The sequence below is a fragment of the Schistocerca gregaria genome, chromosome X (assembly GCF_023897955.1).
Source record: "Schistocerca gregaria isolate iqSchGreg1 chromosome X, iqSchGreg1.2, whole genome shotgun sequence".
NCBI classification, from domain to species: Eukaryota; Metazoa; Arthropoda; class Insecta; order Orthoptera; family Acrididae; genus Schistocerca; species Schistocerca gregaria.
In genome coordinates, this window is record NC_064931.1 from 629,927,851 (window position 1) to 629,953,416 (window position 25,566).

The window sequence follows — 25,566 nt, forward strand, 5'->3', positions numbered from 1 at the left end:
GTGCAGTGATGTTCTGGCAGTGCATGTGAAAATTGCAAGAATGACTGGTAGTAATTGGATGTGGATTAAGTGACTTCTCTGCTGACCCATAGTTTGAACATTTAATTATGTATGAGAGCAAGGATTGTGGGCACAAATGGTATGCAATTTCTTTGTAGTAAGTGAACCAGCCACTTAAAAGAAAGGCAGCGGCATAAATGAATCCACTAGAAATGTGAGCCAGTATGAAACTTTGTTCCACAATAACAATGTTCCTACTGGCAACATACTGAAACATAAATACTACATGTGGAATTTTAGAAAGCAATTCTGCTAATTTTTTTATACCTCACATTTGGCTCTATCTTGCCTCTTATTGCTTCCAAAAGACAGAGATACCTCTTGTAGAGGCATAATTTTAAGTTGCCACATCTGGTGACATATTCCTAGTAGGTAGCTGACAGTGCTTGATTAACAACAAATGGCTGTAAATTTCTTGTATGTGTTCTTAAGTTAGAAATCTTAAAATCATTGAACACATTTTTCACAAAAAAGTCTCACTTTATCTATTACATGTATTTTTCTGCAGATGGACCAGCCCTTCAGAATATTTTGGCTGAGAAAACTCAGCAGAGAACAGTCCCAAATGTGTTTATAAGAGGAATGCATGTTGGAGGGTGCAGTGATGTTCTGACTGCATACAGAACTGGAGCTTTGAGGGATATGCTTGATGGCACCTATGAAAAATGCGAGTATGACTTAGTGGTAATTGGAGGTGGATCAGGTGGCATCGCTGCAGCCAAGGTTTGTCAAAACTCATTTATCTTAATGCATTTTATCAGTACATTTATTTAAGACGTTTTATACAACATTAAACAATTGAAAAATTTTTTGTGTTGAGATCTTTGTGTTATAGCAAGAAAATCTTACGAATGTGTAATAAATTTTTTCGCCAGCTCTAATATCTTGCACACTCTCGGTGTCAGTGTGCTTGTGCATGTGCACGCACCACACGTCCTCAAGGGTTGGGGTAAAAGTCATTGCTGAACAGCATGCATACATCAAAATAGCCATTCTCCAAGGGGGAAATATGAGAGGATTTTTCACAGTGAATCGATAGAAGCACTTAGGTATAATGCCCTCCAATGCTGTGCAGTAGCACCATGGGTAGGAACGTTTCAGCAAGTATCTGTGGCAATGGTGATCAGCAGTACTCGGGTTGACCTGTGAGGATGCGGACTGACATGGAATATGCAGTCATTGAACAGCTCCTGGAAAAAGGCATATGATGAATGCTACTGGAGTTAGAGGGGTGTGGGGGGGGGGGGGTAAAATGCATTGAGAAACACATCATCCACAGGGTAGTGCAGGCAAAGCTGCAACTGCACAAAATCGCATCTCGGTGGGCAGTGCGTGAACTGATGGACATTCAGTGGTGGATGCAATATGCTCTGACCACCTAGTATGCCGGTAATAGGATAGCAGCCACTTCTTGTCATAAAGTTTCCATATGTAAATTTTGGATCAAGGTGTACGAACCAGGACTCAAATGACATCTACATCTACATCCATACTCCGCAAGCCACCTGACGGGGTGTGGCGAAGGGTACCCTGAGTACCTCTATCGGTTCTCCCTTCTATTCCAGTCTCATATTGTACGTGGAAAGGAGGATTGTCGGTATGCTTCTGTGTGGGCTCTAATGGTTCAAATGGCTCTGAGCACTATGGGACTCAACTGCTGTGGTCATCAGTCCCCTAGAACTTAGAACTACTTAAACCTAACTAACCTAAGGACATCACACACGGCCATGCCCGAGGCAGGATTCGAACCTGCGACCGTAGCAGTCTCACGGTTCCGGACTGCGCGCCTAGAACCGCGAGACCACCGCGGCCGGCGTGGGCTCTAATCTCTCTGATTTTATCCTCATGGTCTCTTCGCGAGATATACGTAGGAGGGAGCAATATACTGCTTGACTCTTCGGTGAAGGTATGTTCTCGAAACTTTAACAAAAGCCTGTACCGAGCTACTGAGCGTCTCTCCTGCAGAGTCTTCCACTGCAGTTTATTTATCATCTCCGTAACGCTTTCGCGATTACTAAATGATCCTGTAACGAAGCGCGCTGCTCTCCGTTGGATCTTCTCTCTCTCTTCTATCAACCCTATCTGGTGTGGATCCCACACTGCTGAGCAGTATTCAAGCAGTGGGCGCACAAGCGTACTGTAACCTACTTCCTTTGTTTTCGGATTGCATTTCCTTAGGATTCTTCCAATGAATCTCAGTCTGGCATCTGCTTTACCGACGATCAACTTTATATGATCATTCCATTTTAAATCACTCCTAATGCGTACTCCCAGATAATTTATGGAATTAACTGCTTCCAGTTGCTGACCTGCTATTTTGTAGCTAAATGATAAGGGACTTATCTTTCTATGTATTCGCATCACATTACACTTGTCTACATTGAGATTCAATTGCCATTCCGTGCACCATGCGTCAATTCGCTGCAGATCCTCCTGCATTTCAGTACAATTTTCCATTGTTGCAACCTCTCGATACACCACAGCATCATCTGCAAAAAGCCTCAGTGAACTTCCGATGTCATCCACCAGGTCATTTATGTATATTGTGAATAGCAACGGTCCTATGACACTCCCCTGCGGCACACCTGAAATCACTCTTACTTCGGAAGACTTCTCTCCAATGAGACTGACATGCTGCATTCTGTTATCTAGGAACTCCTCAATCCAATCACACAATTTATCTGATAGTCCGTATGCTCTTACTTTGTTCATTAAACGACTGTGGGGAACTGTGTCAAACGCCTTGCGGAAGTCAAGAAACACGGCATCTACCTGTGAACTCTTGTCTAAGGCCCTCTGAGTCTCGTGGACGAATAGCGCGAGCTGGGTTTAACACGACCGTCTTTTTCAAAACCCATGCTGATTCCTACAGAGTAGGTTTCTAGTCTCCAGAAAATGCATTATACTCGAACATTCCGTGGAAAGGCCAGATGCTGGATGACTAAGGCGGCACAAATTCTGTCATAATACTACCCTGTGAAATTGATGGTGATCATTGTGTCTGATGTCAGGGGTGTTATTGTATGCCAATTCATTCTACATGGCAGAACAGTAAGTGCAGACTGCTTCAGGGACTATCTGATGTGACAGTATGACTTGGCATTCAGGAGGAATATCCGGATAGTGGACAGTGCACTCCTATTGCACGACAACAAAAAAAACCACATAAGGCAGAGTGTGTATGGTGGCAACTGTGATGCTGGGGATGAGAAGAATTGGAGCACCAGCCATACTAGTCTAACCTTTCGATCAATGACTTTGATCTCATACGAAAGTTAGAGCAGCCAATAAGCACTAAGCAGTTTGGAGCAGCCAATAAGTACTAAGCAGTTTGTGACCCTATCACTCTTTTAAATACGTAGCATGTAGTTTTGTTTTTATGGTATGCTATCTCATAATTTCCTCCTAAATAACCACACATAATTTATTTATGTAAATAAATTCCTTTTATTTCCACAAGTAGAAGATTCAGTGACATTAGATGAAAGCAAACTTAAACATTAATGGCTTTTGTGTTGTCATCTTTGTCACATTACAGACATTCTCATTCATTAAGTGTTCCTTCCATAACTGCACTGTAATCTAAATGTAGTACGTTCACAGTTCCCCCTCCCCCCTCTGCCTCCACTAGTCAGAGAGTGTTAAATGGTGGTGGAGCTTGTGTGCAGCCAGGTGACAGAGCTCCACAAGCATGCAAGTGCAGAATTCTTGGGAGTCCCTAATTAAAAAAATGTATAGTTGCAACATTTCTCTTGACAACATGTCGTGTGCTACCCAGTAGTTTAGTTTAGTAACATGGTGTTGAGGATGCTGCATGCACAAACAGATCCACAGATGACAAAACCAGTAATTCACATTTTAAATTGTATGTAATCTTGCTTGACAGTAAACCATTTTTAATAACACAATTTACTATAATGTCTGGAGCAGTAAGATCTGTGATTTAATTTGAAAGGAGCACAGGTATTTCAAATATTTAATAAGTGTCAAGAGTGCCAGTGCTGAATTCTACAAGCCTATATAATTTCCACTAATGTATTGTAGAATTTAAAAATGGTTGTGTGGACCCAAATGATATCTTTTTAATTTACGATTATCAAAACTGTAATAAAAAAGTATTGTTACAGTGGCCACTAAAGATGGTTTAAAATGAAACAAAATGTGTCTGGTCACTATAAGACTTTTATTACAGTTGCTAAAGACAGCAATTAACCTATACAGCTTGTACAATAACTCATTTATTGAAACTGGCCCCAATTGTTTTATGCCACGTTATGCAAAACACAGCTTGTTCTTTATCTTAAGGAGATACTGAAGTAATTAATGTCATGTGATTGGGCTAAAGACATATTAGCAACACAACTCTGTACTTTGTCCTGAATAAGGAGACATAGTCAGGAAAGAAAGTAGTGTAAGTTGTACTAAAAGAAAGTGTGATATTACCATTTTAGCCACACTAATATATGTAAAAATATGAAACACATTGGATATCCAAAGTAATTTTAAATGGTTCTGGGTATCGAAACAAAATTTATAATCAATGATACTGCACAAAGGGGCAGTGCTGATAATACTTACTTTTGTGACTGCTTGAAATACAATCAAATAAAATAAGACTGATTCTTTCAAGCAATATTTGCTGTCATTCATGCATGAATTGTATGTGTAGATTTTGTAGGAATCCCTTAGCAGTGCAAAAAAAGAAATTTAATATCTCACTGTTTTTATATTTTTGTTCTCAGTTGGGTTAAGCTTATGTGAACTAGGGGTTTGTTTTGTTGAGTGATAGGTTATTTATTGTATATAGATGTGAGCAGTCACAAGTGTTCAGTTCATAACAAATTATTAAAAAATTATCTATCATTCAAAATCGAAAGTTTCTCAAAATATGAAGTCCTTACAAAAAGCCTGGGTATCAAATGAAAGTATCTCACACAGGAGAAATCTGTCTGTTTCTTACACAGATGGTACTGGATAAGCTTCAGAACTATTTCATCTTTCAAGGAGACCACATGTGAATCAGATTTTTTGAAATGTTATTACTTATGGAGTTCATAACTCAAATATCAGTCTTCCAGAAAAGTTTCATATGAGTCACAGAAATTATTCAGAAAATTATCTTTGTTTCCTGAGTGCATTTAACTTACTAAATACAGAACAGATTTTTTGATGGGCCACATGGCTCTGGTAGAATGTTAGCCTGGCATGTGAGTGGCCCTGCTTCAATTCTCAACCAATGGAAAGTTTTAAACAAAAGTACATGTTCTATGAGCATTTTCATGAAGTATAAAATACGTGAAGATGACAAAAATTAATAATTGTTTTTTTATTTATAAAATCTTTATTCATATTCTTTTATAAATGATCATTAATTAAGGTTTTATATTTGCAATGGAAATTGGAATATTGTGAACCGTATGTAATTAGAAAGAAGAATACATGCATTTCTTATAAAACATGACAATTAGGTGTATGGCAATTAGCATATATTTGAAGAATCTTTTATTTAAGTCATGTAGGTACTCGAACTTAACTGAAGGAGGGGATACCGAAACAAGTCTCAAACTGGTGATCCAACGATTATCGGTCTCGTGTGCTCAGATTTTTTTTTATTTCTTTTAATATTTTTTAATTTTTTTAAATTTTTTTTTTTATTGCATTGAAGTACATTGGGGGATTGGTGTTTGGGTTCTGAACTTCACTTTCCATAAATACAGTAGGACCTTGATAATCAAGGACGCAGATCTGTCAATGCCGGATTCTGAATTTTGCTGGATCATCAAGGCCATTTTTAAAAACCTGGTTTAAGAAAAATAGTTTTAACATACAAAAACAAGTAACTATTATTTATGGAACACAACGGGAGAGATTACAATGCAGAAATTGTTACTTCTCTGTAAAAGCAGAATTAAATTAAGTCTAATACTGGAGTGCACTATTAAATCAGTATAGTGCTCATAGTTTTATTTAAGTTCAGTGTAAGTAAATGATTTATGTAGCCCAGTTACAAAATAAAATATTGATCATCGATTTGAAAAGATCGATGAGAAGCTTATTAATAAAAGCTATTACCAAGAATTTGGTGCAGCGTAATTGGAATCAGTGTCTCTAGGAGTAGCACACACATGACATTGTCAAGGGCATGAAATACATCGGGTTGGTAGCTAAGACTGATGATTTACCTGAAATTTTGTTTTGAGCCCTCTGGAACATTACAGAATGCTAACTTGTTTCTTAGATTGAGCTATTTTCTGACTAAGATTATTTTTTGTGATGTGCAGATTCATAACTACAGAAGCATTGTATTGTTGGTCACTCTCGGCGAATTACACAAAAGCGCTTTAGGCTTCTGAAGCCTCAGCCAAAGAGAAGGGAACAGTGGGTGTTGGTACTTCGTCACTCCAGTTTCTGGTGCCATTTGTGGGTTGAAAACACTTTGTAATACCTCATCATCAGTCAGCTCTTCTTTGATAGCTAAATCTTCCAATTTTGATTCACTTGCCAACTTCTGCCTAAACTGCACACAGTTCATTAGTGGATGCTAAATTCAGCCCTCATACAATTTCGGAGCGATTTCTTTTCAATTTGTCATTTACATCATTTTCCATCTCAGCTGTTTCAACCAATTATGCCATAGTTTTCACCTGGCCTAACAATGCAACTTCTTATCTTGGTATAAATGTAATTGCTCGGTGAGGCAGAAACTTTTTACAGACCAGGCACCGCTCCGAATAGTTTCAATTTTTGTTGAAGGTGTCTGACTGTACTACCAACAGCACTGAGCTAAAATTACAGGAAAATTTAAGATGTGTGCCAGACTATCGGGTATGCCACATTATCAAATGCTGAATTATTGCAGTCTTACTGCATACAAAATTACAAAAATTCAATTGTTGTGTGGTCTGCTTGCTAGTATTAAACTTCACAGAGGGGGTATGGTGGTCGTGGCGGCGGCAGTTGGAAATGTAATTTGTGTGTGTGTGTGTGTGTGTGTGTGTGTGCCTATAATGATGTCAGCTCAACACGTACATCATGAATGGAAACTTGGGTTAACACGTAACACTAGGTGCTTTCTTCAAATCGAGGCAGGTTTTTAGTTTTTTAATATATTAACCAATGATTGCTGACGCACTGCAATGTTGAAGGTTCTTGAATGGAAAGCCATTATGTGTAATTTATCTGGTAGGTGATGGGTATAGAATATTATAAATTGTAAACGTATTATTGGTAGTGTGTTTTACAATCTTCATCTCTTAGGTAAAATTAGTTGTATGGAATGAAATAACTGAATCCACTTACGTTTAGAAACAAATAAAATCGGAAAGTTTGAAAAGTTGTCTCGTTACTGGTTGTGATTTGATGTTAATGTAATCAAGCTGTGCAGATGACTGTCCAGTGGCTACCATAAGAATGGTTGTTGAAATAATAAAATACAGTACATCCATAGGTAAGTGAAAATAGGCAACACTCGTTCATTTCTAAATCCCACAAAACTTTAGAGCATTGTGATGCAGTGGTAAGACACAGTGGGTTTCCTAAATCACTTTAGGCAAATGCAGGGATGGTCCCTTTTACAATCTCCAATTATCCCAAGATTGCTCAACCCTAATTCTCCATCCTTCAAAGAAAACTGAAACATGTATAGTTTAACCATTTGTGAGTTAAGTATATTAACTGCATATATTTTACTAATAAAAGTGGTAATACACTTAAATTCAGAGTAATTTCATCAACAAACTGTTGTTGTCACAAAAATTTTACTGCTAGACAGCCTGTGATTCCACCTGTTTAGCTGCAAAATAAAATGACAGTTTTCTTCACACAAATACTATCTGTCCTATCTGTATCGCAAAAAAACACCTCTACACCCCTGCAGTATCTTCAAAGAGAATGTGAACCTTGTTTTTTAAAGGTTACATAGTGAAGACAGACAGAATGTGTAGGGAGACATGGATGAGAGAGTAATGAGATGACGACTCAGTGAAATGTTTGTATGAAAGTTGATATTTGCTTAAAATATTTGTTCATAGTAAGAGCTCCTCTGACTCTTGATTGTGAATGACCTATTCTTTGGCTCGATACATTCCCACTGATTGAAATTTTATATCTGTGATAACTGATTTCATTGCTCCATATTATGTACCACAATTTTAGAATGTTGTCTGTCAACAGGAGGCTGCAGCGCTTGGACGGAAAGTAGCAGTATGCGATTTTGTCAAACCTTCACCCATGGGAACAACATGGGGTCTTGGAGGTACATGTGTTAATGTGGGTTGTATCCCCAAAAAACTTATGCATAGAGCAGCCCTTCTTGGACATGATATAAAAGACGGCCAAGCATTTGGTTGGAGTGTGTCTACAGACAGTGAGTTGGTCATTTTATACCATTTTTCTTCATTTGAAATCCATGTTGCATGGAGCATTCTGGAGGTGGCCGTTATCCTGTAGTGGATATCAAGTGGGTGGTGGTGGTGGTGGTTTTTATTTTTTATTTTTATTCAATTGTAGTAAGGAAAGTGAGATCTGAACTGTTTTCTATTAATTGCTACATAACTAGTGTCATGTTGTTGATTCTCGCTGTAATAAAGGAGAGTTTAATGATGATAGATAGAGGAAGCAGTGGTAGAGGTGTGAAGCAGACATTTTTTTGTGCCAATGGGGAAAGGGGAGGTGTCAGCATCACAAAAAATGTGTATTAGATCATAAAGAAAATGTTTGATAAGGTGCATAAAGTATTGAGTTAAGCATTGCTTCACATTTCAGTGTGCTGATAATTTCACAGTGCAACACCTGTTGAAACTGAAGCATTTAGTTCACAAAATCAACTGATACATTTTCACAGATTACACTTTTTAGCCCAAAACCACATACAATCTTTCTCAGTGTGTTCCTTCAGCTCACCAGTGGTCAGATCCATGCTTGAGTATATGTTAATTCTATGCAGGAACAATTGTACTCTCTGTTAGTAGCCATACTTATTCTGAAAAAATTTTCCTCTCCAGCAACCTTGTCATTTGTGATAAACATGCGTGAGTGCTTAGTCACTTCAGCACACAGCCAGCTTTGCCACTGAAATTATCCAAGCATCATGTTTCACAAGCATATTTCCTGTGCATTCTAAGACACCTCCAGAACTTCTGGTTAATTGCAGAAGGTGTAAAAGTTTTGTCACAGAAATGTATTTTGGCCCCTAGTGTATCAACAAAGTTCTGTGCTGCTTCCCATAGAAACTCGCCATAAAAATTGTTCTGTCACTACATACACAATCTGCTTATCAGTAAACAGCATTGTCTGAGAAGCTCCTGTTTAATTACTTCTGCCTTATTTGTCACATGTCAAAGAAACAAGATTTCATCTTGGTACATTGTCAGCTCATATGGAAACTTGTTCCGCAGACACTGTAATCAGAGAAGTGCCAGTAAGAGCTGGCTCATCCTCATACCACAGTGTGAGCGTGTGGCTAGCTAGTTGTGTGCTAGTAATCCCTTTTAGAGAGAAAGTAAAGGACTAAAGCTACTGATGGTAACCGGCTCTCACCAAGTCAAATTTTATTACCCACTGTAGTAATGTGGATGTTTATGCATCTTGTTGGCTCACACCAATTTTTTTTTTAATTTACAAAGAATCCTTTATGGATGGAAAAACTGCAATGAAAGTAAGCATCCAAATACATGTACCTTGCATATAATTTTCTATAGAAGATTAGAGTAAGCAAATAATGCTTTCAAATGAAATTCCCACTATATTTAATTTGTGTTTCATGTTTAAATTATTTACGTATTATACACAAGAAACTAGTTCATTCGTGATATTACTATTCCATTTAAAAGAAGTTACACTATCTGGTACTGAGTACTAATAATTCAAAGACTTGCCTATGGATTTAACTGTGTAAGCTTATCAATGTGGAATTAATGTCCTTCATTCTGGTAAAAAGTTCCTCAAACAGTTAAAGTGACCCTAACATAAACATGAAGTCAATGAAATTTGGACCAAGGAAAATTGTTATTTGAACCTGTAATAATGTTGTTACACTTATCGTGCAACTGCTTGTTTCTGTATAGGTCTTAGTTCTAACTGCAGTTGTTTCCATGCCAACGGCAAAGGGAAGTGAATATATATTTAACATCACATCTATTTTGTGAAAGCCCTGGAAATGGAATCTTGAAATATGACTAGATTGTTTTAATGTTTCTGTACCTTTCAAAACATTGATCTGCTCATATTATTAAAGATGACGACTGGGAGCAAATAATGCTCTGGACATAAGCACATTTTGCTGTTTAGAATATACACTAAGAATAACATCTTAGTAGCAAGTTAAAATAATGTGCTGAAGGGCATTCACAAAAATTTAAGACTTCCAAATCTGATTTCGATTTGATATACAGTTTCAACATGTCTCATAAACGTTAAGAAAATAAGTTTTTATTTAAAACAGGTCTACTCCACAAAAGGAGATCACTGTTGTTTGAAATTGAAATATTAACTGTGACACCAGATTCAAAATATCAAGTGTTCCATAGTATCATTGGTACAGGCCATTCATGTCCGTCGCTAAATCTTACTCTTTAAAATTCAGAGATACCTTTCAGATCATTCCTGGGCTAGGACAGTTTATTTAACAGAAATATGGTAAATCTTTATAGCAGCTTTGCAGGCATTTCTGAAAGGCTTTTTCCGGAAACATTTCAGTCCATATCTACAAATAAATTCTCTTTTCAGGAGCAACTGTACTCATTGCTTCTCCCACACTGACACTCATTTCATATAAATTCTCTTGGTGGAGAATGTAGTGTGTTGCTGAGATCTCTTGTGGAATATCTCTTGCAAAAAAAAGATAAAAAAAAAGAGAAAAATCTTACCTATTCACAGTAGTCACTCTGTCCCTAGAAAAGAGGGCCTTTCATTGTACACCCCACATTTTCCATACTATTACACACAAAGAATATTTGCCCCTGTTTACAAAACTCTTTCCATTTGCATTTCTTTTGATAAGCTCGGGTACCTTTCGTTGTGTATGGCTCGCATACAGCACCCCGCACGTAACACATTGTGTGTGTGTGTTGCAGGGTAGGTTGTGCTGAGAAATAATTGTTAACGTAAAAATTTCATATGTTGCGCTGTTTTTGAATTCGATTAGCGTTGAAGGTAGCGAATCAGGCTGTTGCATATGCATATTAAAGTGGCTTGCCAGGTACAGCTAGTGTCAGTTGGTCTCACAGTGTAGATGTCAGTGCACGAGAAAGCTCAGCCTTCAGCTCAGATTTGCTCCTTACTACTATCTGTTGTCCAATTTTTGAATCACTCTCTTGTTTGTTTTTTAGGAAACCAATGAAAGAACAAGTTTGGTAACATCATTTCTGGTGGGCCACTTGAATTTTTGTATGTAATGGTGTGATAGCTTAACTTCAGTGCTAATTAACTCTGAAATGGTGCAAAGTATAGAATTTTTTTCCTAACAATTATTTCTCAGCACAACCTACCCTGTAACACCCTTACAAGCTTTTACTGTTTGTGACCACCCTCTATTCATTACAACACTTACTTGTAACCGTTTCAAATACTAGGGTGCTTCTCACTTGAATAAACAAATAAGAACAAATCTTTGCAGTTATGTGGTAGCCCCATAGCAGCATTTGAGGCTCTTAAAATTCCTCTGAAATAAGTAGGGTTTGTGTCCCCACAACACCATTTTTTATGTTTTATTGTTTGTTGACGTGTTGCAAGCATAACATGAAATAGCAAAGGTATGCTGAACATAAAACACTTTGCTACTGACAGATTTATGACACACAGTCATTTACTGCCAAGATGTTTGAGCATATGCTATTAATGAGAGCATGTTGCTTTCAGTGCACATGAAGGGGCAGCCAGGTACAGTGTTCAGCTCACTGTACCCAGAAGTGGCACAAGCGGTGGCATACTACAGGCGTAAATGGCTGGCTTTAAGGGTGTCAACATCTCAGCAAAACAGTCTGTATTAGGTGACAACTGTGTGAAACATCGCTTTTTGAACACAGCCCACCTAAAGAATGACAAATTTCTGTGGATGCTGTTACAGAGGCCCTCTCTTATGATTACAGACTGTATAGGCTTGCCTCTGCTAAAGTGAAATGAATGGTATCAGATGGGACAGAGATACTTAATTTATGGTCATCTCAGTACAGATCAGTATGTGCAGATCCTGAAAATATTATGGTGCCAAGTGTGAGGATCCTCCATGCCAGTGGAGTAATCCAGTTCCAGAAGAACTACTCACTGGTTCATACAAGTTGAATCATTCGGCAGTGATTTTCATGTCAGGCTGCCATCGACCCGATTGGCTGGCATTTTAGAGTACCGGACTTCACTCCAATTGAAAATTTGTTGGCACAAATGAAGCATCACGAGAACTTAAGAGTGGCCACATGCACACCTGACCAACTGTGGGACCTATTGTTGGATACATGGGAGTCTTGTGGATGATATGATTTATTTCCAGAGGCGGGCCACCTCTGTGCCTCATTGGATGAGGTAGATAATTGATGCCAATGGTGGGTGGACCTCATTACCGATGTGAAACTTCCCTTGTCTCACATTACTCCACTTCGTATTACACATTTGATATAATTGTACATTTCTTAACTGGAAATCCACATTAAGTCATTGCCTTTTATATTTTATTCATTGATTTTCTGCTGCTTGACACTTAATAATTGTGTAAAATTTACAAAGTGCAAGCAAGTAATTTGGAATCAAAATAGAAATTATGTCCTAATATAAAAAGTCAGAGAAAACACTTAATATCAACTACTATAAAAACAGGTAAACCCTAAAATAATAATATTCTCTTCCTTTCTGCATCTGAAACATTTTCTGCGTTTGTTATGTAAAAGAAGTGCCAGTAGGGCATACAAAAGCTCTTTCATGTTAACATTCTTCTGTAGTTCAAGGATAGCATTCCAATCACTGTTCCCATTTCTCTCTGTTAATCTTCAGAATATGCATTCAGTGTATCCTCCTTCAGACTGCACATTTGAAGCATTGGCCTCAACTGAACATGTACCAGACTGTGAATGACTGAAAGATTGTTTTCTGTGTTTGCCTTGTTCCATTTCTTTGAATTGTTGTTGATAGCATTTTCCATTGTTGTTGCTTTCAAGTAGGCTGTAATAAATGGAGAGGCTACTATTTGACCTGGGTTATTTGGCGACCAAATCCTATTTCTTGGGGATAGTGCATTTTAGAGTCCCATGTGTTCCACGCAAGAGACTGCATTTTATGCGTGAAGTGGTGTGATACACATGATGTGGACACAGTTTTCTCTTGTTACATCTAAGACACAGGTTGATAATATGCCCATCAGCTATTAGCACAACAGTATCACCACCAGATGGCTTCACAAACTCCATAGAAATTTTAAACTACTTAAAAGTAAACCTACCCAACAGATACACTGTGATTTTGATCACTTTTGAATATGTTTTAGTTGTAAGGTACCTCTTATTTGCAGGTAAGAGCGCATTTTACTTTATTTCCAGTTTTGTTATTCCACATAAGTCAAGTGAGTGTATCAGTGCGCACAGAGTAAGGAGCCTCCGCCACACACTGACTGGCTAGCAGAGGCAATTGGCAATCTGGCGCTTTCAGAGCCAGTGGATGAGGTGCTGATGCAGAACCTGCTCATGATATCAGCAAAGAGATTTATAGGGAAAGTACATTTATTCTGGCACAAATCAAGTAGTTATTAATGAATATTTGTTAACAAAACTTGTCTTTTACTACTTAGATAGTGAAGTGTCAAATAGAGAAACAATTAATATTTCTTAAGTATTTGCTTCCACTGTTTAAATATATCGGCAGTTCAGTGGTATTTAATTTTAGAGGGCAATGACATTCCACCTACTGAATATCTGTACTCCATGCATTTCTAGTGGTCAACAATCGGACCAGGGAAAAAGCAATAAATCATATGCTTCGGGGAAGTCTTCAATATTCCAGGCAACATGTGATAAAAATGAAAGCCAACATTCAATATGAGATCAAAAGTATTTGGGCACCTGTTAGTGGAGATTACTATGGAGTGTGTCCACCTTTTACCTTTATGATGGCATCAACTCTGCTAGAGACACTTTCAGTAAGAGTGGCAGCTGACTTTTCCTCCAGAGAAACAAGAAAAAGTAGTGAATTTGATTCATTGGGTTCATATCATAGCTCTGGGCATGCTAGATCATTTCAGAAAAGTTATTGTCCCCAAAACATTGCTTCGCTAAGGCAGGGTGCATTGTCATGCTGATGCAGCCATTGCCCTGAGCTGTTCCTCTGCTGTGCGTGGTACACAATGTTGTAAAACATATTCATAGCTTTCTGCATTTAGAATTTGCTCAAGAACAGTAAGGGGACCATACCCTAACCTGGGAAAACATGCCATAGCATAACACTTTCTCCTTCATACTACACTGTTGGTAACACACATGATAGCAGGTAACATTCTCTAAGCACTCACCAAACCAAAACCCTTCCATCAGATTTCCACAGAATATAGCACAATCCATCACCCCAAATCACTCATTTTCAGTTGTACACTATCCAATGGTATTGCTTAGCATTGATATAGAAATGTGTGGCCTTTGAGGAGCTGATCAACCATTGTACCCCATTCTTTTTAACTCATTACTCAGTCATTGTGCTATCTGGCCTGGTGGTAGCTCTTTGGAATTAAAGAGTGATTCCTTTTGCTGATTTCATGCAATTTTTACAACCACTTTCCACAACTATAAACGATCAAAGTCTGTCAGTAAATGAAGTCTGCTGGTCTTGGTTTAGATTTGGTTGTTTAATCACATTTTCACTTCACAATCACATCATGAACAGTCAACATGGGCAGCTTTAGAATGTTTCAAATGTCCTTGATGGATTCATTACTCAGATGACATCCAGTGACTAGTTAATGTTCGTACTCTTTAAGCTGTCCTGACCTCACCCATTCTGCTGTTGTGGCTTCTCTACCGATGACAAAATACTTCTTACCTCTTTATAGTGGAGGGTCCACCTCTTGTGACATGTAGTGGTCAATTCCGTGTTACGTAGAGGTGTCAAGTTACTTTTGATCTAATAGTGTACAGGTATGCACAGAAGTATGCTGGCATCTATTGTAATTTCTCAGGTGCAGGAATTACTATTGGGAATGGTTGCTATTTAAATAGCTGGAATGGCTGCCATTTTAATAGCCACCTCCCCCCCCCCCCCCCCTCTCTCTCCCTCTCCCTCCCTCTCTCTCTCTCTCTCTCACACACACACACACACACACACACACACACACACACACACACACACTCTTTTAAAGTTACTCGCTCTCATCAGTCCATACATGTAGGCTAATCTCAGGAACTGTTATAGGGATTTTGATCCAGTTTTGACTAATACATACTCTGAAAAAGATGCTATTTTCACCTAGTGAATTGTTGCTTTAGTGGTAGAGCAGGTGGCTGGGAACCAAAAAGTTATGGAAGTTATGGGATCAAATCCCACGTATATCACTTTTTTTCACTTTGCCGTTTAACTTAGCATTCATCTTTCAGTGATGTGGGGATAAAATACAATGATAATTTCAAGCTGCCAATTTCCAGTCCCTCAGATTAGCAGTCACAATTCACACACTTAATTTACTGCAAATTCTTCATACAACAGGCACTGTTTTACGGAACTTGGAAGTATCTGTTATGTGAGACTTACAATTTGAAATAAGGAAATATGTTTAAACAATAGTTTCCTTTGCATCATCAGACAAAAATGTAGTGTTCTATTTTTTTATACTTTGAGTAAAATGTTTTCCAATAAACTACTTCAGCAACTTTGCTTCATTTATATACAGTACATTCTTTCAGCAGTGCAGATGATGACTCAGCTTTCTGCCTCCATTGAACTGAACCTGGAGGTGGACATAATTCTTTGCATGGAAGGGTGAAGAAGTCTGCCATTAAGACTTCATAATAAAGGATTAAGACAATGAGTCTCAACAATGCATCAAAGTGTGTACTAAGCATCACAAAAGGAGTGCTGTAACATGAGATAAACATGTACACCTTGCATGGGTTTTCTTATTTTTTCTTTTATTGGTGCCATCTTGGCCAGCCTCCTAATACATATTGAATCACTCACACCCACATAAGCCCACGATTCACATTCAGTATATACATTGGTTGTAAGCATATTACTTACATTATGATATGCTCCCATCATTGTCCTGAGATGTCATTCCAAATGCAAATTCAATATGGAACTCATAACATTTATACTTTCAAACAACTTTCCTGCCATGTGCTGCTTACATCGTGTAAGTTATATGAAAGTGATGATGATATTCACTGAAATTTATTCGTAACTCTGCACAATGGCATGCAGACAAAATATGCTATACCACACAACTCGTCTGGCCGTACATACTTAGACCTACCCATACAAAGCCAGGCCAGGTCACTATTATGGCTATATTTAGCCATTTGAACCAGTATGAAATCCCAACATGTAGGGAGCCACTTAATCTGTATATGACAATCATTGCAAACTAAAATAAGTAATGTTTCTAGTTAAAATAAGTAACTGACCCATGTGCCAGTAACTTTTGAAATATCACTTGCATCCCAAGCAGGAACGATTCAATTTTGTCTCCAGTATGAATTTTGTAGCACTGTGCTGAGCAAACCCATAGTACCTCATTAGTGAATTATCATTTACATGTGCAACTGTTAGGAACTCGATATTTACAGGTTGATCATTGCTTCAGTAAAGTTGTAGACACCAACAGAACCCCTGCTCCCATGAGCTCACAACTCTGCTGTGAGCATGTGATTGTGGAATGCTTGACTCTTGTCTTTAGCTGTACCGTTTCCCTTTTCATGTTACAAATTTAATCTCTTGATGTTGTGTATATTGCCCCTGCCAGAAATGGCTGGGTACAGACGTGGTGAATCTGGGAACTCTGAGCAGAGAACAGATAAACATTACCAGTGCACTGGAACCACAGAATCTGGGTACTCTTCAGCAACCATTATTAGCAATTGTGGTGGAACACTGTGTGTCACAGGGAGTGGGCATCTTGGCTTAATTATCCAGTTCACAAGTAAGATATAAATATCTTTAAAAAAATCTCAACCTTTATGTGGGCTGGTTGCTGGGGACTGAATGGCCCCATCAGTCTCTAAGAAATTCTGACAGATATGACCCTAAATCGTTGCCCTCCCTAGAAACATCTTGGGAGGAATGTAGGGCTTCAAAATGGCAGGATCCATATTCGCCACATTACTTAGTGGGCAGCAGAACTGATGGATACTCCTTTCTGGAAACAAAGCCTCTGTTTTTTGTTGAGCACCTCGAGAATAAGTTTGGAGAAGTGACAGCGCTGTCCAAAATGCGTAATGGGATGGCTTTGATTCAGGCGGCATCCCCAAACCAATCCCAGGCATTGCATGCCTGTGACAAGCTGGGTGATATTCCTGATTCGTTCACTCCCCATAAAAGCCTCAATGTGGTCCAGGGAATTATTTTTCATCGCAACCTCCTGCTGCAGTCAGATAAGCTTCGTGCCAATTTAGAATGGTTTCATCCAGCACGTTTACAGGGGACACAAAGACAATAGGGTTGCTACCAGTGCCTTCATCTTGGCCTTTGAGAGTGATTCATTACCTGATAAGGTCAAAGTGATGGTGTACGGATGTGACATCAAACCCTATGTCCCTCCCCCAATGAGGTGCTTTTTAAGTGCTGCAAATTGGGGCACATGTCGTCCCGGTGCAATTCCAGCACCACATGTAGAGACTGCAGACGCTCACTGCATCTGAATACTCCATGTGTGCCTCCTCCCACCTGTGTGAACTGTGAAAAGCATCACTCCCCTGCTTGCTGGACTGCCCCATACTTCAAAAGGAGCGGAAAATTATGGAGTACAAGACGTTGGAAAGGCTGCTTACCGCGAGGCTAAACTCAAATATGAAAGACTAAACACTGTTCCCATGCTATCTTCTTATGCTGCCGCCACAACAGCGTCACCATCAATGATGCCATTATGCTCGTCATCAAAGGTTACTTCAGTGGGGCCCCCAGGGCTGCCCATCTTCCTCCTCCCTCCAGTTAGCTGGGGGCATGTCTTTTTGTGTTGCTCCCAAAGCTTCTACTTTAGGAGCATTGCCCCCCACCCCCGCTCCCAAAAAAAAAAGTATCTGGGACATCGGTCCCTCCCCGCCAGGCAGAGAAGCAGCAGCCTCCTCTAGCTCCTCTGAAGCAGAAGGGGTCCCTTGGGACTCTAACTTTCCATGGTCTCCCCACCCTCCTCTCCCCCACTGGTCCATCAGACACCAGCAAGTGGCTGAAAGAGCCACCGGCTGCTGGTCGAAGGGCTTCAAGGTCTTCCTCTGTCACTCCTCCCAGCAAGCCCCTAAGGAGCGGCAAGAGGGAAAAACTTCAAAGTAGTAGTCCTATAAGAAAATAAAGCATCCAGTGTCCTCTGCAGCAGCACTCCCCCATGGCTCTGCATCCAAGGATGAGGTGGAGATTCTGGTGTCCCCTGTGGACCTAGATCTCACTGACACCTCGGATGCAATGTTACTAGATGCCAACACTTAACAAGTGGTGACAGGTGATGCTGAGGCCTAATTTGCCTCCTTGGTCATTCCATGCCTCCCAAGTGGACTGCGGCATATTTTTTTTCCATCTGGCTGAGTTATGTCAACTTTTAAGCAGTTAATCAGTACACTTGCTTCCTGTATTGTCCTTCAGGTGACCTGGTTTCCTGCAATGTGGAACCCCGCCCTTAATCACTATCGGGGGTACTACAAAAACCATCCTGACTGTGACAGGCTGTCAGGTTGAGTATGCATCTTCATCCTTACCCCGACCTTTGCCTCGTAAATACAGGTGGCCCCACACATTTCAGTGTGGCACTTGACGCATATTCGGCCATTGATCTCTGTTTGCAGTCCTGGCCTTCTCCCATCTATCCACTGCAGAGTATATGAGGACTTGTGTGGTAGTGACCACTTTCCACTCTTCCTGTCCCTACCCAGTGTCCCTCATCTCGACACTTGCCCAGGTGGGTTCTTCCCAAGGCTGACTGGGACACCGTCAGATCCACTACCAACATTGAGTATCTGCTGAATGCCACCATCGATGAAGTGGTCCATCTCGTCACTAATACCATTGTTGCCACAGCTGAATCGGCAATCCCTTCTTCCTCCAGTTTGCCCTGGCGGAAGTCAGTGCCTTGGTGGTCGCCGGAAATCACTGCAGCAATTGGAGACCGTAGGTGGGCCCTCCTACGTCATAAGCACCACCCCTCCCTGGAGAACCTTATTGCCTTCAAACAGCTCAGTGCCCAGGTTTGCCTTCTAATCAAATGAAGGAAATAGGAGTTTTGGGAACACTAAGTCTCCACCATTGGAACACAAACTACTTCTCCCAGGTTTGGACCAAGCTCCACTGACTTTATAGCTGTCAGAACTCGGCAGGTGTACCTGGAATTTCCAAAAATAAAGCTGTATCTACCGATCCAGACGTAATTCCAGAGCATCTTGCTGAACGTTATGCTTGCATCTCTGCGTCGGAAAATTACCATCCCACCTTTCGTCTCCTGAAACAGAGGGTGGAGTGACAAACACCTCGCTTTTACTCCATGCCACCCTGAGCCTTATAATGCTCCCTACAGTAAGTGGGAATTTCTCAGTGCCTGTGACAACTGTCCTGACACATCCCGACCCAGATCGCATCCTTTCGCAAATGCTGCAACATCAGTCAACGGATTCCCAATGCTGCCCCCTTGCTGTCTTCAACTGTATTTGGAGTTAGGGCGAATTCCCATCACAATGGTGAGAAAGTATCATCGTTCCAGTGCTAAAGCCCAGGAAGAACCCACTAGATGTTGACAGCTATTGTCCCATCAGCCTTACCAATGTTCTGTGCCAGCTGCTTGAACGTATGGTGAGCCGGAGGTTGTGTTGGCACCTTGAGTCTCGGGACATTCTGGCTCTGTCCCACAGCGGTTTTTGACAAGGACGCTTTACTATCGACAACTGGGTGTACCTGGAATCTGCCATTCAATCAGACTTTTCCTGCCAGCAACATCTTATTGCCATCTTTTTCGACCTTACAAAGGCCTATGGCACCACTTGGGGACACCATATCCTCGCTACTCTGCACGAGTGGACTCTCCGGGGTCCACTCCCGATTTTTATACAGAACTTTTTGTTGCACCGCACTTTCAGATTTCGCCTCGGTGCTTCCCACAGTGCACCCGATATACAAGAGAGTGGGGTCCCGCAGGGCTCTGTCCTGAGTGTCCCACTCTTTTTAATTGACTTCAATGGTCTTGCATTTGCAGTAGGATAGTCAGTCTCTCCCCTCCTATACACTGACAATTTTTGTGTTTTGTTCTGCTCCTCTTCTACTGTTGCATCTGAAAGCCGGCCATAGGAAAGTGCAATACCATCCACCCCCATCCACAACTTTATCTCGATGACCAACTACTAGATATAGTGGAGACTTACTGCTTTTTGGGACTGGTCTTAGGCACCTACTTAACTTGGTTTCCCCATCTTCGTCAGCTTAAGGATAAGTGTTGGTGGCACCTTAATCTTATTTGCTGCCTGAGCCACACAGACTGGGGTGCTGATCGTCCTACACTATTGAAGTTGTACCAAGTCCTCGTACAGTCCGGTATTGATTATGGAAGCATGGTGTATGGTTCAGCGTCGCCCTTCGCACTGGGTCTGCTGGACCGTATCTACCACTGTGGAGTTCGCCTCATAATGGGAACCTTCTGATCGAGCCCCATGAACAGCCTCCTTGTGCAAGCTGGTGTTCCTCCATTACGGCTCCAGTGGCAACTATTGCTCACAAATTATACCGCCCACATACATAGTTCACCTCGCTATCCAAATTGCCGTCTCCTTTTCCTGAACATGGCGATCCATCTCCCACAATGGGGCCCCAGAATTGGTAATACCTTCGCAGTCTGTGTCTGATCACTTCTTAACGAATTTGACATGTTCCCCTTATTACATTTCCTGCAGGCCCACTTCTATACACCTCCATGGTCTATACCTTGGCCACAGCTTCGGCTAGACCAGTTGCAAGGCCCCAAAGGCTCAGTTCCACATGAGGCCACCCGCCGGCAATTTCTCTCTCTTCTCGGCAAGTTTGAGGGCTCAGAAATAATCTACGCAGATGGATCAGTGGTACACAGTCTTGTTGGCTTTGCTTATGCTCACGTTGGCCATACTGAACAGCGCTCCTTGCCGGATGGCTGCAGTGTTTCCACTGCAGCGTTGGTTGCCATCTATCGCGCTTTTGGTCGTATCCGCTCCTGCTCCATTGAGTCCTTCATCATTTGTAGTGACTCCTTAAGCAGCCTACAATCTCTTGACCAGTGCTTCCCTCAACATCCTTTAGTACTGTTAATCAAAGAGTCTATGCCCTCTGCAACAGTGGATGCTCAGTGATCTTCATTTGGACCCCCGGACATGTCAGGTTAATGGGTAATGAACTTGCTGACTGCCTGGCCAAACAGGCCACCAGTAAACCATCTGTGGAGATTAGCCTGCCAGAGACTGACTTGTGATCGGTCTTCTGCCACAAAGTTTTCGCGATGCGGGATACTGAATGGCGCACCCTGAGTACACCAGATAAACTTCGTGCTATCAAGGAGACAACGAATGTGTGGTGGTCATCCATGCGAGCCACTCACAGGGAATCTGTTGTCCTTTTGCCAGTTCCGCATTGGCCATACATGGCTAACACATGGCTACCTCCTCCATCATGAGGACCCACTTCGGTGTCGCTGTGGCTCCCACATGACTGTCATCCACATCTTGGTGGACTGGCCAATTTTAGCCACTCTGTGGCAGACTTTCAGCCTTCTCAGCATGCTACCTTCAGTGTTGGGAGACACCGCATCAACAGCAGATTTAGTTTTACGTTTTATTCATGAGGTTTTTTTTATATCTAAGGGTGGCCATTTGGCTGCATCTCCAAGGCCTCCACCCTCCTTCCATTTTAACTCTGTCACCCTTTCTTTGCATTTGTTTGTCCTGGTGTTCATCTTTTCCCTAAATGTATTCATCTCACCTTGTCTCTTTGGGATGGACATTTTAGTGTGTTGGAGAGTGGCTGACTCATCCTCTTTTATTCTTGTGATCAGTCAGCCCAGACCATCTGCTCTATGGTTTTAATATACCTTTTTCTACTTTTCCTTGTGGTGTATGCCCCCCCCCCTTTTTTTCTTTTTTTTTTTATTTTCTTTTTTTTTTTTTTTTTGGTCATTCCAGACGTTTTCTTTTTAAGTGTGGTTCCCCATTTCTTCTTCCTCTTTTGCTTTCTCACGTGTAATTTGGGTGTTATTTTACCTTCAGGCTTGTTTGGGTCAGGAAAAAGGGAATGATGACACTGAAGTCTGGTCCCTTTACACCCCATCCATCCATCCATCCATCAAGCTGAGCTTGTGGTGTGTGATTCTAAAGGGGAGGGGGGACCTGTGGGACATCTGTTCCACCAGTTGTTCTTGTTGTTGTAGACTTGACAAGGTTTACAAAACTCTGCCTGAGTGTGCATGTATTTGACTTTTTCTACTCAGATACCGTGATATGTAAAACCAAAATTAAATACATCTACATGATTACTCTGCAATTCACATTTAAGTGCTTGGAAGAGGGTTCATCGAACCCCAATCATACTCTCTCTCTACCATTCCACTCCCGAACAGCGCGCGAGAAAAACAAACACCTAAACCTTTCTGTTAGAGCTCTGATTTCTCTTATTTTATTTTGATGATCATTCCTACGTATGTAGGTTGGGCTCAACAAAATATTTTGGCATTCGGAAGAGAGTTTTTTTTACTCTTTCAATGTCCTCCGTCAATCCCACCTGGTAAGGATCCCACACCGTGCAGAAATATTGTAACAGAGGATGAACGAGTGTAGTGTAAGCTGTCTCTTTAGTGGACTTGTTGCATCTTCTAAGTGTCCTGCCAATGAAACGCAACCTTTGGCTCGCCTTCCCCACAATATTATCTGTGGACTACAGGCTCATTTACTACAGCAAGACAGGATTGTTATCAAGAGCAAACTTTTTGAAAGGTCTTGAGAACCATAACAGGATACTAATGGTCTTGAATGCTCTTAAAGATAGATAATGAATCATTTGGAAAAATGTCCCAATTTTAGATCTAGGGAAGTTTTGAGGGACCTACTGGGAATTTATGTGAAGGCAATGAAATAGAATAATGATGTCTCAGTGGGCTATCACCTGCCTTAAAAATAACATACAAAGAGAATATTTCAATTTTAGCATAGGTGTTGTAACATGAAAAAGATTTTGTGTATGTCCCAACATCAGAATTGGAGGGGGAGTGAGAATGAAAATGAATATCAGATGTGAACATCCTCATGAAAATGGAAAAAAAATTGAGAATTGGAAAAACAGCAGGTGGTGATCTTACTTTTTGCAAGTCTATGTTATACATTAAAGGGTGATTTATATGTTTTAAGATAGACTCTACATCTTGAACCCCATTCATTGTTAAAAAATTGACACAATTGAATTTGAAGGCAAAGCAACCCATGAAAAATATGGATGAGCTGCAGATGTCATACACATCCCCTCCCATTTTTGCCAGTTACTCTATTACCATCCATTGTGGATGGAAACCAATAAAATGTGCTTCCCTCTCAATGTCGTCCAAGTAGGATTTTCTTCTATATCATTATTTTCTGTGAATAAACTGTTTCCATATTAAGTTTGAGCAGAGATTCTGATAGAGCTACTAAAATTGCTGCCATTTAAAGCCATGTATCAAGTGTACAGAACTGCTGCTGTTTTGAGCATGCAGGAAACCGCATTTGCGACTCGACAGCCGTGCAGTCACAATTCACATTCAGTACACAATTAAGCCAGTAGCAGCACTCGTAGCAAGCAGTCATTGCACTAACAGTATCTTGATTTGCACACCCATAAAGCGTTTACCTTCATGGGACTCGGGCAAGGGAAATTTGCTCATGTAAAGCAGTGTAGTCCCCAGTGTTTACCATATTGTTTTTTATCTTGAAGTTGACTGTTACAAAGGTAAAATTTCCACAAATATTACTTATGCCTACACATCTACCTTCAAAGCAATGCCCACAGTTGCCAGTGAGGTATTTAGGAGACCTTCCCTAGTAAATCAAATACTAACATCATGTGAAATTGTTCAGATGGCTCTGAGCACTATGGGACTTAACATCAGAAGTCATCAGTCCCCTAGAACTTAGAAAGGTCGTGCGGTTCCAGACTGAAGCACCTAGAACCACTCGGCCACATAGACTGGCTAACATCATGTGAAGAAAAATCATCTGGTGCAGAATCACATCAAATAACAACAGTGTGTCCAGTGTCCATCTCAATCCACACCTCCTTCTCAGATACAAGAAATCCTTGTAGGTAGAGGTAACCGCGCACTGGGCAAACAAGACTCAAAAACAATAAAGAGAAATTTCTTGCATTGGACAAGGATAATTCTTAAATGGAGCTCAATGTGCATACCAGAGAATCAGAAAGCCTGTGGTAATGGACGTAAATAGCTCTGCTTAGGAAGACCGTTACATGATGATTGTGTTTGCTATTAATGAGCTCCGCCGCTCTGCCTACAGATGGGCCATTCAAACAGACCAACTGCCTTGCCAATGGTGTCATTTGGATGTGGTACGGGGGCAGGGTGGTCCACACACCACTCTCATGGTTGTTGTTGGTGTTACAGACCCTTGAGCCGCTCATTCTCATTTAAGTAGCTCCTCATTTGGCATCATGAGACTGGGTGGACCCCGATGGAGTCTTCCCACTGAGGAAAAACTCCTGACATTACCAGGAATTGAATCCAGGTCCTTTGAATGACAGTCATCTGCACTGACCACTTGGCTGTAGAAAAGGACTTACGCAGTACATAAACATTTTCTGCAGCAAGTTCAAACATTAATTCAATTTTACATGAACTTAAGGGCTATACACAGAACACAAGTGTTGCCTGTCAGGATACTAGACAAAGACTAGGTCCAACAATTTCCAAAGGCTGAATTCAAGTTTCAGTTGATTTGTATTGTAGAAAATATCCATTTGTTGTCCGTGCATGATGTTTGCATTGAAGCTATTCATGAACTGTCTTTTTACAAATGTTTCCCAAGGCTGGTATGTACTTCAGTTCGCCTTTTACAATCTGAAGTAATCACTCATAGCATGAACATGCTGCTCGTGTCAAGACTAACTGTAGACTGTCTCATGAACTGTGCCAACTATTTTGCACCTCCCTGCTGGGGGTACTTCTGTGGTTCGTAGATCTATTTCACCAGTCATTTATAACATTAAATAGAATCTCTAATTAAGCTTTCCATATGAATTTAGAGTGACTGAAATTATTAGAAAGCTGTGAATGTGGATAAGGTTCTCAGTATTGTAAAAAAACCTTGTAAAACATTTATTAAACATTCAGTGCAGATAATCAGTTATGTG

General features: G+C 40.5%; 1 protein-coding gene across 1 annotated transcript in view; it reads left to right on the forward strand.

Moving 5' to 3' along the window:
• LOC126299444 (thioredoxin reductase 1, cytoplasmic-like) overlaps window positions 1-25,566 on the forward strand; it is a 79,156-nt gene that overhangs the window by 16,013 nt on the left and 37,577 nt on the right. Inside the window, exons 3-4 of the mRNA XM_049991347.1 lie at window positions 569-783; window positions 8,233-8,425. Of these exons, the coding sequence (XP_049847304.1) occupies window positions 569-783; window positions 8,233-8,425 (408 nt within the window). The remainder of the gene's footprint in view (window positions 1-568; window positions 784-8,232; window positions 8,426-25,566) is intronic.